This window comes from Vespa mandarinia, chromosome 9, assembly GCF_050613455.1.
Source record: "Vespa mandarinia isolate Hongniang chromosome 9, ASM5061345v1, whole genome shotgun sequence".
Classification (NCBI taxonomy): domain Eukaryota; kingdom Metazoa; phylum Arthropoda; class Insecta; order Hymenoptera; family Vespidae; genus Vespa; species Vespa mandarinia.
In genome coordinates this window covers 42,376-55,292 of record NC_140818.1, presented here as the reverse complement: position 1 = coordinate 55,292, position 12,917 = coordinate 42,376, and the positions used below count along the sequence as shown (strand labels likewise).

At 27.6% G+C, this 12,917-nt stretch overlaps 1 protein-coding gene across 3 annotated transcripts; it reads left to right on the top strand.

The window, feature by feature from the left end:
* Positions 1-182: 182 nt before the first annotated feature.
* Positions 183-2,849, top strand: Rnf146 (Ring finger protein 146). Of its 3 annotated transcripts, none has more exons than XM_035887105.2 (5): positions 183-407; positions 522-773; positions 1,124-1,180; positions 1,881-2,168; positions 2,235-2,849. In XM_035887105.2, the coding sequence occupies exons 1-5, from the start codon at positions 323-325 to the stop codon at positions 2,516-2,518; spliced, it is 966 nt and encodes a 321-aa protein (XP_035742998.1). In that variant the 5' UTR covers positions 183-322; the 3' UTR covers positions 2,519-2,849. The 3 variants fall into 3 exon arrangements, with proteins under 3 accessions (XP_035742998.1, XP_085515342.1, XP_035742999.1); XM_085659216.1 differs by having other exon boundaries at positions 1,124-1,324; XM_035887106.2 differs by lacking the exon at positions 1,124-1,180 and having other exon boundaries at positions 185-407; positions 2,235-2,846.
* The last annotated feature ends 10,068 nt before the right edge of the window (positions 2,850-12,917 follow it).

The window sequence follows — 12,917 nt, the reverse complement described above, 5'->3', positions numbered from 1 at the left end:
ACTGTATTATTAAAATTGATGTATTATAATACATGTTAATAATACTTCTTCTCTTTAAGGTTAAAGTAATATAATTATTCAATTTAATTGTGTGTTAATTAATTGAAAAAAATATGATCTTAAAGATTTGAAATCGGGATTTGATAATTTTTCATGAAAATACGTGTTATTGCTATGTAATTATTAGTCAATGTTTGTAGATGGCGGGATGGGAGGGTAAGAAAGATGGGGTTTAGTCGTGAGATACTTGTTAATGTTTACAAACTAAAAGTTTCATGGAATTACATGTAGTATTGGTAGGTTTTAGATTATAAATCTTGCGATGGCTCAAGCTAAACATAATCTGCCAGAAACATCTAATGGTACCTTGAAGGAAAAAGAAAAAGATAATAATGAAGATAAAGAAGGTACATAGATTTATATTACAATGATTATAAAGAATTCACAAATTAGAATATTAAGTGATAAATTCGTTGTTCATAGTAAATTAACAAAAAATTATAAAGTGCGATATTCAACAGGTTCTATTACGATACCAGAATGTGCAGTTTGTCTTCAACCTTGTATACATCCAGCTAGATTACCTTGCAATCATATATATTGCTATTTGTGTGTAAAGGGCGTTGCTAATCATAATAAAAGATGTCCTATGTGTCGTCAAGAAATGCCATCTGATTTTGTTGAAAGACCGCAATTAGTAGAAGTCGATGAAGTACAAAAAGAATTAGAACGACCCGAGGAAGAGTATCAATGGTTTTATGAAGGCAGAAATGGTAATATTTGGTTATAATATATTTGTATATATTAATCATTCTTATGTGTATATATGGGCGTAAGTATCTATTAAGATAAATGTACCTGTTCATAAAATAATATAAATAGCATAATCATTAATGAAATTAATTAGCTTAGGAAAATCCAATGAAGAAGATACAATATAAACATGAAAAGGGTACAATCATATTTCTTGTTTCGAAAAAAAATATAAGTAATGGTAGTTTTTATATATTTAAAAATTTTTAAGAATTTAGCTTAATTTTTGTTTTGAGATTCAGGCATGCTCAGTTAAATTTTTGAAAATAGCACATGCACATAGAAAAGTTGATATTCTACCACTTCTTAGGTTGGTGGAAATATGATTCAAGGATCAACAAGGATTTGGAGACAGTGTATAAACTAGGTGATACTCAATGTGAAATGTTGATTTGTGGCATGCTTTATGTGATTGACTTTGAAAACAAATGTCAGTACAGAAAATATCAGCCACGTTATAAAAGAAATATCAAACGTGATAAAAAAAATGCACAATGTAAAGGAATTTCAGGCGTACGATAGTTTATTTCTTAAAGTAAAGTACTTGTTTATGTTGCATATATAAGCACATATTGATAATATATATGGAATTTTAATATTAAATAGTTTGGATTAAAGTAGACATTTGTAAAAAAGAAAGGCAAAAATTAACAAAAATCATTAATAGTTCTATATGTAACCATAAACAAATTTTGTTTACTTCATATTTTTTATATGACCTATCTAATGAAATAGATATAAATTTAAAATGCCAGTTAATAAAATTTGTATGCTTTATAAAATATAATTATCATTAATAATCATTTGTAATACACAAATTATGTGCTATTGACTTGACTTTATTAAATAAAAAATTCTATATTTTCTCTAAACTTATATTTATTTCCTAAGTTTCCCATTTAAAATGTGATTATATACAATAATTTATTGATAAATAGTTAACATGTATTAAGCATGACAACATTTTTATTAAAAAGTCTTTTTTAAGAACTAATAGAATAGAATTTTTATTAAAAATTCTATTAAAAAGTGCCACTAAATTTTACCCATGAAATAAATTGTTACAGGATGGTGGCAATATGATCAACGTACAAGTCTTGAATTAGAAACTGCTTACAAACAAGGGAAGAGGACTTGTGAATTATTAATTGCAGGGTTTTTATATATTGCGGATTTCGGTTCTATGCATCAATTACGTAGGAATGATCCTTCCAGGAGAAGAAGAATTAAACGGGATTTGTATAATGTTCCAAAGAAAGGAGTTGCTGGTTTAAGATTGAATGCTCAAGAAGAAGAAATGATTAGAGAAATAAGAGGTGCGGAAAGGCCATCAAGTCCTGAGAGCGATACTATAAGTACGTATTATTGAAAAAGTGTAAAAGCATAGAATTATAAAACTAAACATGTGTTTTATGATTTAGGTGCAGATGGTACAAGTACTCCTATACCTCCAAGTAATACGCCACAAACACCAGCTGGTGGAACTGCAAGTGGAGATGCTACACCACTAAATGATAGAATAGATCAAAGATCAGATTCTTTACATCAGGTTCTAGAACAAATGCGTTCATTAGTATTAAGAGAACATTTATCATTTAATAGTAATAATGACCTCGAAGAAACAGCAGAGGATGAATCAGTATCTGAACATTCTATACTTCCTTGTTTACCAACATCACATGAATTAGATGAAGGTCATTTGTAGAAAATAGAAATATGAATTTGATCTTCTTACTTATTTATAATATATCAAATTATCGAGAAATATAATGCAACCAAAGAAATATGTTATGGTTGAGAATCACAAATATAATATTAAGAAATAAATATTATTCTGTGATATGCTACAATGCGCAGAGCGTTCTTTAATATCAATTTGGGATTGATAAGAAAAAGTTCTTAAAATTTGATTCAAGAAAATATTAAAATTATTGATTATATATAATATCGAGATATCGATCAGCACTTGTAAAACAATATTGATGAAATCAATTAATGTAATATATAACTTAAGTGTTCCTAGTATTCTTTTAATTACATACAAATGAAATATAAAAAATAATTTTGGATTATATAATAAAATAAATTAGGTACTTAAAGTTTCTCTGGAAATAAAACATTTATTATATTTATTATTAAATATTATTCATTCCAGAAGAAATATTCAAATGTAATGAAATACTTGAAGTATTAAGATTACTTTCAAGTTTGATATAATATATTCTAAAATAAAGTGTTCATCTGTGCAACGAAAATTATAGTATGAATCTCATTTATTTTTACAAAAAAATGTTATTGTATTTAATTATGTACATAGATTTATTACGAGAAAATACATTATGATATTTTGCAGAACATAAACGTATATCTCAAGTTTTATATTTTTAAACAATTTGATACCTTATATTTCTTATAAATAAAATATTAATTATTTTTTCAAATGTTTATATAATTTTTCTCAAATATATATTTAATATTTTATGTTTAAAAAATGAGATAAAACTGTTTTGATATTTGAAGTTAGTACCAACTTTGACCATAAAGGTATGTATATAACGAGAACGATAAGATAGTTCGCAACCTTTCGTTCAAAGCATGTGTAACTTCAATGACATTTATGAGTAAAATATGGAAATAAAGGTGCAGTGTCCCAATGTGCCTATCGTATAAATGTATAAGCTCATGTAAGTTATACTTGTTTTGCATTTATTGGCTTAATGTAGAATATTAGTATTAGTAGGATTAATTCACACATTTTGATCTCTTATATTTATACTCTTTGATGGTAGCGTGCGTCTTGCAGTGATATTTGTCTAGATACAGTATACTCGAAAGCATTGTGTTTTATAGTGTGTGTATATATATACATACATTATATATTTTATATATATATAATAAGTGCATAAAGAATAATAAATGTAATTGGTATATATAATAATATATGCATTTACTACAAAAAATAAAATTTTGTCGATTATTTTGTCAACAAATAATACTTAGTGAATATATACTTATATATTATATGGTATTTCTATAAAAATCCAAATATGAATTCGTTCCACACTATTTATAAAGTAGAACTTCCAGCACCATTTTTTTGGAATTTGCCCTGTAAAATTAGTTCCGATTTATATTATTACTATTATTACTATTACTATCATGATAATATACAATATAATAGTATAATATAATATAAAATATAATTATAAATATAATAATAATAATAATAAAGATACTTAAATATTATCTAAGTACATTCTACATGTTTACTATTTGGATGGTCATAAGGATATTTTATTCGCGACTATTGTCGTGTATGAATGAAATATGTAGAACCTTTTGTTTGAATATTTCTTTATTTTAGGAAAGTCTAGTACGCATTAGAACAATAGGTATTTACTAAGATTCTTTTGCTGGTCCTTGAGTTTTCCAAGTCTTCAAAATAAAGTGAGTCCGCATATGGGCCGATAGCGACTTCCCTTTTGAAATTGCTTGGAAAATTATAAATTTTTATTATATTTATTTGTTTCCAAAATAGCAACGTCGGTATAAATAAATAATTAGTGAAACTAATTATTAAATTTTTTTCATATCGATCTCATAACAAAGTTTATACAAATTAACAGTTTTCCAAAATCAAGAATTAAAATAAAACCGATATAAGCAAAAACAGAATAAAAACAAACGGAACTATTATGAACTAGTGATACGATAAAGCAAAAAACAAGTAAATAGAATAACGGCGAAAACAAAAAAAAGCACTTTGGATGGTGGTTATGTGTCCGGATTATCAAAGAAACGATTTGTTGAGAATTCGTGCGAAAAATCATTTGAGATGACATAAGAAATGCACTTAAGGCTGTTCATTACTTCTGGTTTTTTAATGGATTACGCTATCAATGAGAACAGGCGTAATTCTTGACCGATTTTAATGAACAAGGTCTCATTTTAAAGACGAAGGTTTAATCTACGGCATCCTTTCGGTGGAGCTTTAAAAAACCTTTTTATTTGTGCATAAACTATTCTTACAGAAGTACCTTTTTTTAACACGATTTTTTTCCAAGAAAATTATTAATATGAATAGGTAAGTAATACTCATTAAATATAAAATTATTTACTATTATTTACATATTAAACTATTATTTAAATATTAAATTACTTTACTATTATTTACCTATTATTAACAAATCATCTCTAAGATTTACTTTCTTATTTAATATATTTGTTGATCATAGAAAAACATTTATAAATGAATACAACTTATAATTTTATTTATATGTTATATTTTACTCTTATATTTGTCTACATTGGTAATATAATTCAGTTTTATATTTAACTGTCAGTTTGTATTCTGGTGTACAGCGTGCAGATATGTGTGATCGTAATTCGCGAAATTTACAACATAGTGAATGTATGCTTTTCTGCTGACAAGTTAAACGAATCGAAATATAAATGAAATTCCTTTTAAATACCCCTGTGAAGAGTTGTGTTATTGAATCACAATCAACTTTAAGAAAAATCGAAAATAATTACTTCAAAGATAGTTCAAGAAAATTAATCAAGTATCCTCGATCATAATTTACATTATAACTATTTACTACCTATGTGGTAGAGAGATAACTCGATCCAATAGACAAACCACATAATAACAGCAAGCTAAAATTAGAGAGAAATATAAACACAATTATAAATGAACCATTGAAAAATTCTGTTACTACTTCAAATAGATTCGCATTACTAGATTTTATTTAAAATTCTATAGAAGACATTGAAAAGCCAACAAGTCAACATCCATAAAAAATCCTTCTTCTCTACTAATCTTTTTCGGTGATGTTATTAATATATGAACAATAATAAATTTAGTAAAGTTAACGCAATCATTCATACATTTTAACTAAAACAAGAAAAGTCCTTTTATATTGTTCTTCATAACATTCATCACTCAGCAAACTTAAAAGAACTAAAACTTGAATTTTTTGAACATGGTTTAAATATGGTAATATTAAGAATATAAAGCATAGTATCACAAAAGATCTATTATTTTTAATTATCTAATAATAAAATAGTATACATCAACCGATTAATGAATTTCATAATCAACATTGAACCATTTCATAAACAAGAAAAATTGTCCAATGTAAAAGATACCAAAGATATACCGGAGATCTTCCGGTATATAAAACGAGGACTCTATCGTTTTTGTGCACAGAAACATGTGCACAAATTTTTACGAAATGCATTCTTTGAGAAGCAAGTCGTCTCTCAATCGCTTACGCTCAAATGGCCCATGAAATAAAATCAAGGTGAGGGTATTTTATAATAGCCCTTTCAGGTCACATATCCAGCTCAAAAACCCTACAAATTGGAAAAATTAATTGTAAACCAGACAGGGCAAATTATTAATATGCTATCATTACTAACAATTGTCATAAAAAAATTAACATCTAATATATCAAAATGAAATCCTTTTGTATAGCTCTTTAGAATACTTCCGGACTAGCACAAAAACAAGCTGGAAATCTTCTTAAATAATCAAGGAATAAACGTAATGCTCATTTCTGAAACGCATTTTACTATTATAAATTTTTTGAAAATAAATAAGTACAAAACATATCCCAGCGGCAAGATTCGTGGTAGCATTACAATTACTATCAAATCCAATACGAAACATGAATTTCCATCGTATAAAATGAACTAATTCAGAGTAGCGAATGCGATGATAAAAGACTGGCATAGCTCAATCACTATATTAGCATTACACAGTCCATTCAGAATTAGTATCTCTAATAAGGATTTCGGAAACTTCTTAAAAAACTTGAATAATAAATTCTTTGTGGGAGGAAACTTTAATGCTTTAAAGTTTAATTGTATTCTCAATGAGGCAGCAGAATCATCACAATAGAAGGTAGTAATCTTTTGAAAAGTATGAATTCAAACAAATTGAATTATATCAAACAAATGAACCCATATACTGATAATACATGATACAAATAAATTGCCCAACCTTTTTATAAACAATAACATCCCTCCGAGATCCACTAAAGTCTTCTTTGAAACTCTCTTCAAATTAACCACCTGTTGTTGCAATAAGTAATTCAACGTTTATTAAAAACCAAGCAAATGTAACTATTTTCAGCAAATTTACAAATCGGCAGCACTTTTTGGAGCTTACAACGACTTAATCTTATAAATAAAATAATGCAGTTGTGGAATATTTGCATGACAACATAATAAATGCAGTCCGCTCTTTCATATTTAATCAGAAGTTCGTAAGCAAATATAATTTTATTGATTTCATAAGGAAAAAACATAAAAAAATATGTTTAGAAAAATATGGCAAAGAAATAAACACAACCTGAAGATAGAACAAGCAACGAGTAGTTGACAAAAATTCTTCAAAACTTTAAAAAGGATTGTTTCCAAAAGTATTTTGGAAATTTGTGCTCCAAAATTTATCGATTCTAAATATTCACTTTGGAAGGCTTGCTCATCCAGCATAAACAATTCCCTTTATATGCTTCCCACAAGAAGAATATACACGGAGTTATGTTAACATTATTGTAAATAAGTTTAACTTCAGAAGAGCATCAAGATACGATATGATAAGTAATAAAACGATTAAGAAACATCCCAAGATAGAGATTGTACTTACCACATCTGTTTTCAAAATATTTCTTTCCAGAAGAAATATTATGCAAAGTTTTGAAAATTGTTACTCATTACTTTCATCCATAAATTAGAGAAACCAATTAACGAAGCAAATTTATATCGCTCAATTAATCTTTTGTCAAATATATTCAAATTCTTAGAGAAGATGTTAATTAAAAGACTTCATCCCTTTTTGGAAGATTAACAAATAAAGTAAAATCATCAATTTGGTTTTCGGAAGCGACATTCAATAATAGAACGAACCTATAGAATAGTATATAAAATCATCCAAGATCTAGAACAGAAAAAATACTGACACATAACCTTTATATTACATAGGCAATCTTGCCTATCAGTGATTATAAGGAACATTACAATTCCAACAAATAATATAGTCAAATACCTGAACATGATACTTGACAGAACATATAAGTAGCATATTAAACCAAAGTGTAAGCAACAGAAGTTAAAAATTCTACTGGCTTAGACGTTTGAATTTAAGCTTAGAAAGCAAAATATTACTCTAGAAAGTTATATTAAAACCCATTTGGATGTCTGACCACCCTGAGGTCGAAAAATGGGCTTATATTTAAAAATCTTTAAACTCAGAACTATCAAATAAACATTTTTTATTTTAGGTCACATGACAGTTTATAGTTTAAACAATCTCTAATACAAAAATTGTTAAAAATATTTAAAAATAACAGCGCTGCAACTGATGCCGTGGAGGTCTCCGCCGGAACGCGTGTCACAAACTGAAAGATCTCTTTAATGATGCATCTGAAAAAAAAATGATTTTTTCATTCATGAATATTGTGGCTCTAATGTCTTAAAATTTTTTTTCTTGAGAAAATAGCGGTGAGTAAACGAAATACTTTTTTTCCGCAAAAATTTGACAATAAAAAGTTAATATACAAACTAATTAACATATCGCGAAAATCTTATGCTACTTTATAGATAATATATCTGAGAGTATCGTGTTCAAATTTCAAGTCAATCAGTCCGGTAGTTTCCGAGATCTAGTTACAGTTAGATCAAAAAATATAATTTCGAGAAAAACGCAAAAGAAAGTAAATGTCTGGTTATTTAGGTGATAAAGTGGTTTTTTTGCTTATCTTTAATCAGTAATTCCTGGCTCATATAATGTTCCTTCAGCAGCATAATGAGTATCTTGGAACCCTTTATGAGTTGATTTGCGAGCTTGGCGAGCATCTTTCATGTTTTATCGCGCTCGGATCTTTGTCGACTTTCATGCACAATTTGTAGTCGTAATCCGTTAATGTTTCGAATTTTAATACCAAATATGGCTTAAATTATTCGAGATTTTTTAAAACTTCTAGCGTGGTTAAACCTCTTAACTATGGGGAACAGTGAATAATTTTAACATAGAAATTCTCCAGTGATTCCAATACAAAACATTAAGAATTGACACATCTTAGTATGTTTAATTCACGCATAAGCAGTCATTCGAACCTAGTTTATTCTAGTCTAAATTAGATCATTAGTTACTTAACTGTTGGACAGTACAGCACATATTCGCAAACTATAAATCTATCTACTACCATTTATATCTATACAATAGATTTAACTAAAACAGAACATTTACTCACAGAAAACTATTTGTAAGTAATTTAAAATTACTTCCTATGTCATTGCACCACGTCAATTTAATTTATTTATAATTCTCAACGAGAATTGATTGTATTCTATAATTAAAAAAATATATACATATATTTAATTTGTGCACAACGAACAAAGTAAATACTTCTATTTCACTTGATTGATGACCCTTCCACTTACAGGGATTGGCAATATAGTAGTATTACATATATGGGTCATTATTATCACAATTACCGAGAGAATTTCCTCATGAAAAAATATATGACGTCACATTATCTCTCACTTCTACATCTATGGCACTTGCTTCATGTTATATAAATTATACCTTATAAGGTATTATAATATGTCATCGCATCTCTAATCTAATCTAATCTAATCACAATTACTACTACTTTCCCCCATTAATATCCGAATTTATTTTTTTCCTTGATATGGCGATGAAGATTGTTATTGTTGCTCTGTGCAAAATTCATTGAGGCCTATGCCATAAGAAAAAGTAAGACGCACACAATATAGAATCACTAAAGATTTTTCTATTATAATTGTTGTTTTTATTATCGTATTTTATAATTGTAATAAAATTTATGTAAAATATAACATCTGGACTGATATAAGTATAAGTAAATGTTAAAATATTTGTTTGCAAGACAAAATTCGCCGATAATAAACTACAAGGACATAGAAATACTATCAATGAACCTAATTCACGATGTAAATCAACATCTATTCGGAAAACAAAAAATATTGACATATTCATTAACAAAGCGATCTCATTACCATCATAGAAAATAAAGGGAACTGTCAAGGACATAGAAGAAAAGAAAAATCCAAATCAACGAAATCTAATTATTAATTAAAGAAAAATCCCTCCTTTTGGATCTTTATAGAATCTCATTGAATATAAAAATCCTCGTATCAAAACTAATCGGGTTCATTCATTCATTCGTTCATTTAAACAAAATCATTGTTATATCGTCAACTTCACTGTTCTGCTTAACAATCGTTATTGTATTATTGACCTGCGCCTCTGTAAATTATTATTTCATTATAAATTAAATTTTCTACTTATTTTTTGCACATCTTTCACTGCTCTAACTATTTATGAATGATTTTGTACTTAAATTGTTTGTTGAAAATATATTCTGCTTTCGTAAGTGCAAAATATATTTGGTCTTTCTGACCATTTATTTTCCTCTTCTTTACGTCGCATTAGAGAATATAAATTAAAAAAATATGACTATAAACGAAACAAATTCGGCTAAAAGGAAATTCTATGCCGTCGCGCCTTGAATTTATCTCACATAAAATCATCGTCCTATTCGTTTATTCCATTGTTAGAATCAATGACTTAACCGGTTGGATTGTAACAAATAACTTAGGAACAAATAACTTTGGATTGCCAAGCATTTATAAGTATTAATCAAAAAACTAGAACAAGTTATATCTCTGAGTTGTGACTTGCAATTAAGGGACTTTTTTTCCTATATGTTTACAAGAGTTTATGACATGAATTCTCATCGTTTCAATTTTTATCCGATTTTGGATCAATTTGATAATAATTTCTTTCGAAAGATAAAGATTTTATACACAAGATTATCGTTTCTAATTTTTGAAGAATAATTTTTTTTTTAAATCATGTCTAAAAATAGGTAATTTTTAAAAGTAATTTTCACGCAAGTTTCTTACAAAAGCCACTTTTGAGAATTAGAAATAATAATCTCGTATTAAAAATCTTTATCTTTTAAATGAGCTAAGGAATTAAAATCGGACAAAAATTGCGATCAGAAAATTTTTAACGTAAACCTTTACAACACGCTGTATAGATTTCATGCATGCGGTTTCAGACTCTAGCAACAGTCTTGTTAGTATTATAAAATTAAAATATCATATGCGGTTTGATTAGTAAAATTGCGGCATATATATTTTCATTGATATATCAGAAAAAAATGTGAATGTCAACGCCAATATCAACCTATGGTATTTAAAATAATTTTTATAGATAGCGAATATTCGCAATTAGAAGAAATTCAGACTGCAAGAAACATGCCATTCTTGATAAGTAATACGTTGGACAAATATCATGTTACTGTATCTAAACTTTTTTATGATAAGACAGATTTACGATAGATTAATGTTTAAAGTTGTAGAAAAAGAGGCGAGACTTGTTTAAACGGAAAAATTAACTACGATGGTATTCTTTGTATCACTATTGTTGCGGATGGAACATGGGCTAAAAAGTCATATAAAAATTATTATAGTTTATTATCGGGCATTGCCACGATTGTCGATATATTGAAGTTCGAAACAAATATTGTTCTTTTTGCCATCAAGTGTACTAGTAGTTTTTCGTAATCATAAAGGTTTCAAAAATTTGTATGGATTGACGATGCAAATGAAATCAGATGCAATAGTAGAAAGTTTCTGTTGTAGCATCGACATGCTCAGTCTAAAATATACTAAATTGATCGAGGATGGGGACAGCAGTGTACATTAGAAGTTTATAAATGCATTGCCGTACAGTTTGCAATTATTAGTTGAAGAAACAAAATGTTGCAATCATATATTGCGTAATTATAGAACCCGTTTTTAAACTTTTTGTCTAAATAAAAATTACGGCAACGTCAACAATGAAATATTTTGCCTCTTTTGCGGCAATTAAATATTGTAAGGGTCAAAAAAATTAGCTTCTATATAGCAATCGAAAGAATTTTGAAAAGATATTCATAATGAGCCGAATCATATTTTTGACCATCATGAGAAGTGTAAAAATTGTAGTTATTATTGCAATGGTAAAGCAAAATCTGATGAGCGTAATCATATATTGGGGATGTAAATCATTGATATTTTTCACGGAATCTAATCGGAAATGCATCATGTTACAACTAGTCTTTTTGCTTTATGCGGCTCGTATAAAATTCGATGTGGAAGTGCTGTTATCAGTATGAATGCTGATGGTGCATTATATCATGAAATTAGTGATAAATTATTAACTTTTTTCTATATTTGTTGTGTATGTTGATTCGTATTGTGATTGTGTATTTTTCCCTGTTGTGATTGTGTTATTGCGCGATTTTACTGAATCGAATGTTTTCTTATAGTTTATGTATGTAAAACATGTTCTTTGTTCCTTTGATGCTTGATTTATTTATAATGCTATCAATTATTACCTGTTTCATACATTCCTGATGTTTCTCTTGCATCTTTTCTGTTCTTCTATAAGTATAATATATTGTTGTTCATGAGGTGTTGGTCGATTTTTCGTGTTATTATGGAATTTTATATAGTGTCAGTTATTGATCTGTAATTGGCTAAATTCTGTATGTTTTTGTTTTTGAGTACATCATGTCTTCTGTTAGAAAATGGGTTGTACTATTTAAGTCTTCTATTATTTTGTTGATTTCTCTTGTGAGATGTTTGTTGTTTTTAAACCAAAAGTTTTATATATAGTTTTTTCCAGGTGACTCAACTGTGTGTGCTTTTTATTATCTTTGCTAATTTTTCTTCTTTTATGTATTCTTCAAACATATGTAGTATGTTTCTGTAATCATTTTCTTGTGCGATCCATCGTGCTTTGTTATTATCTTGTTCTAATTAAAAGAATTTTGTTATTTGTTATTTTGAGGTACTACTGTTTCTTATTCCAATTTTCTGTTATTTTTCCAATTTTCTGTGGAAAAGTTTTTCATTTCTTCTGAAAAAATTATTTATTTTCTTTCTTTCGTTTGATTTGTTATCTCTTCAAGCGGGCGAACTATGCAGCTAATTTTAGTTCATATGTATCTAGTATTTGAGATACTACTTTCTTATTATTTTACATGATTTTATTTATGTGTTTA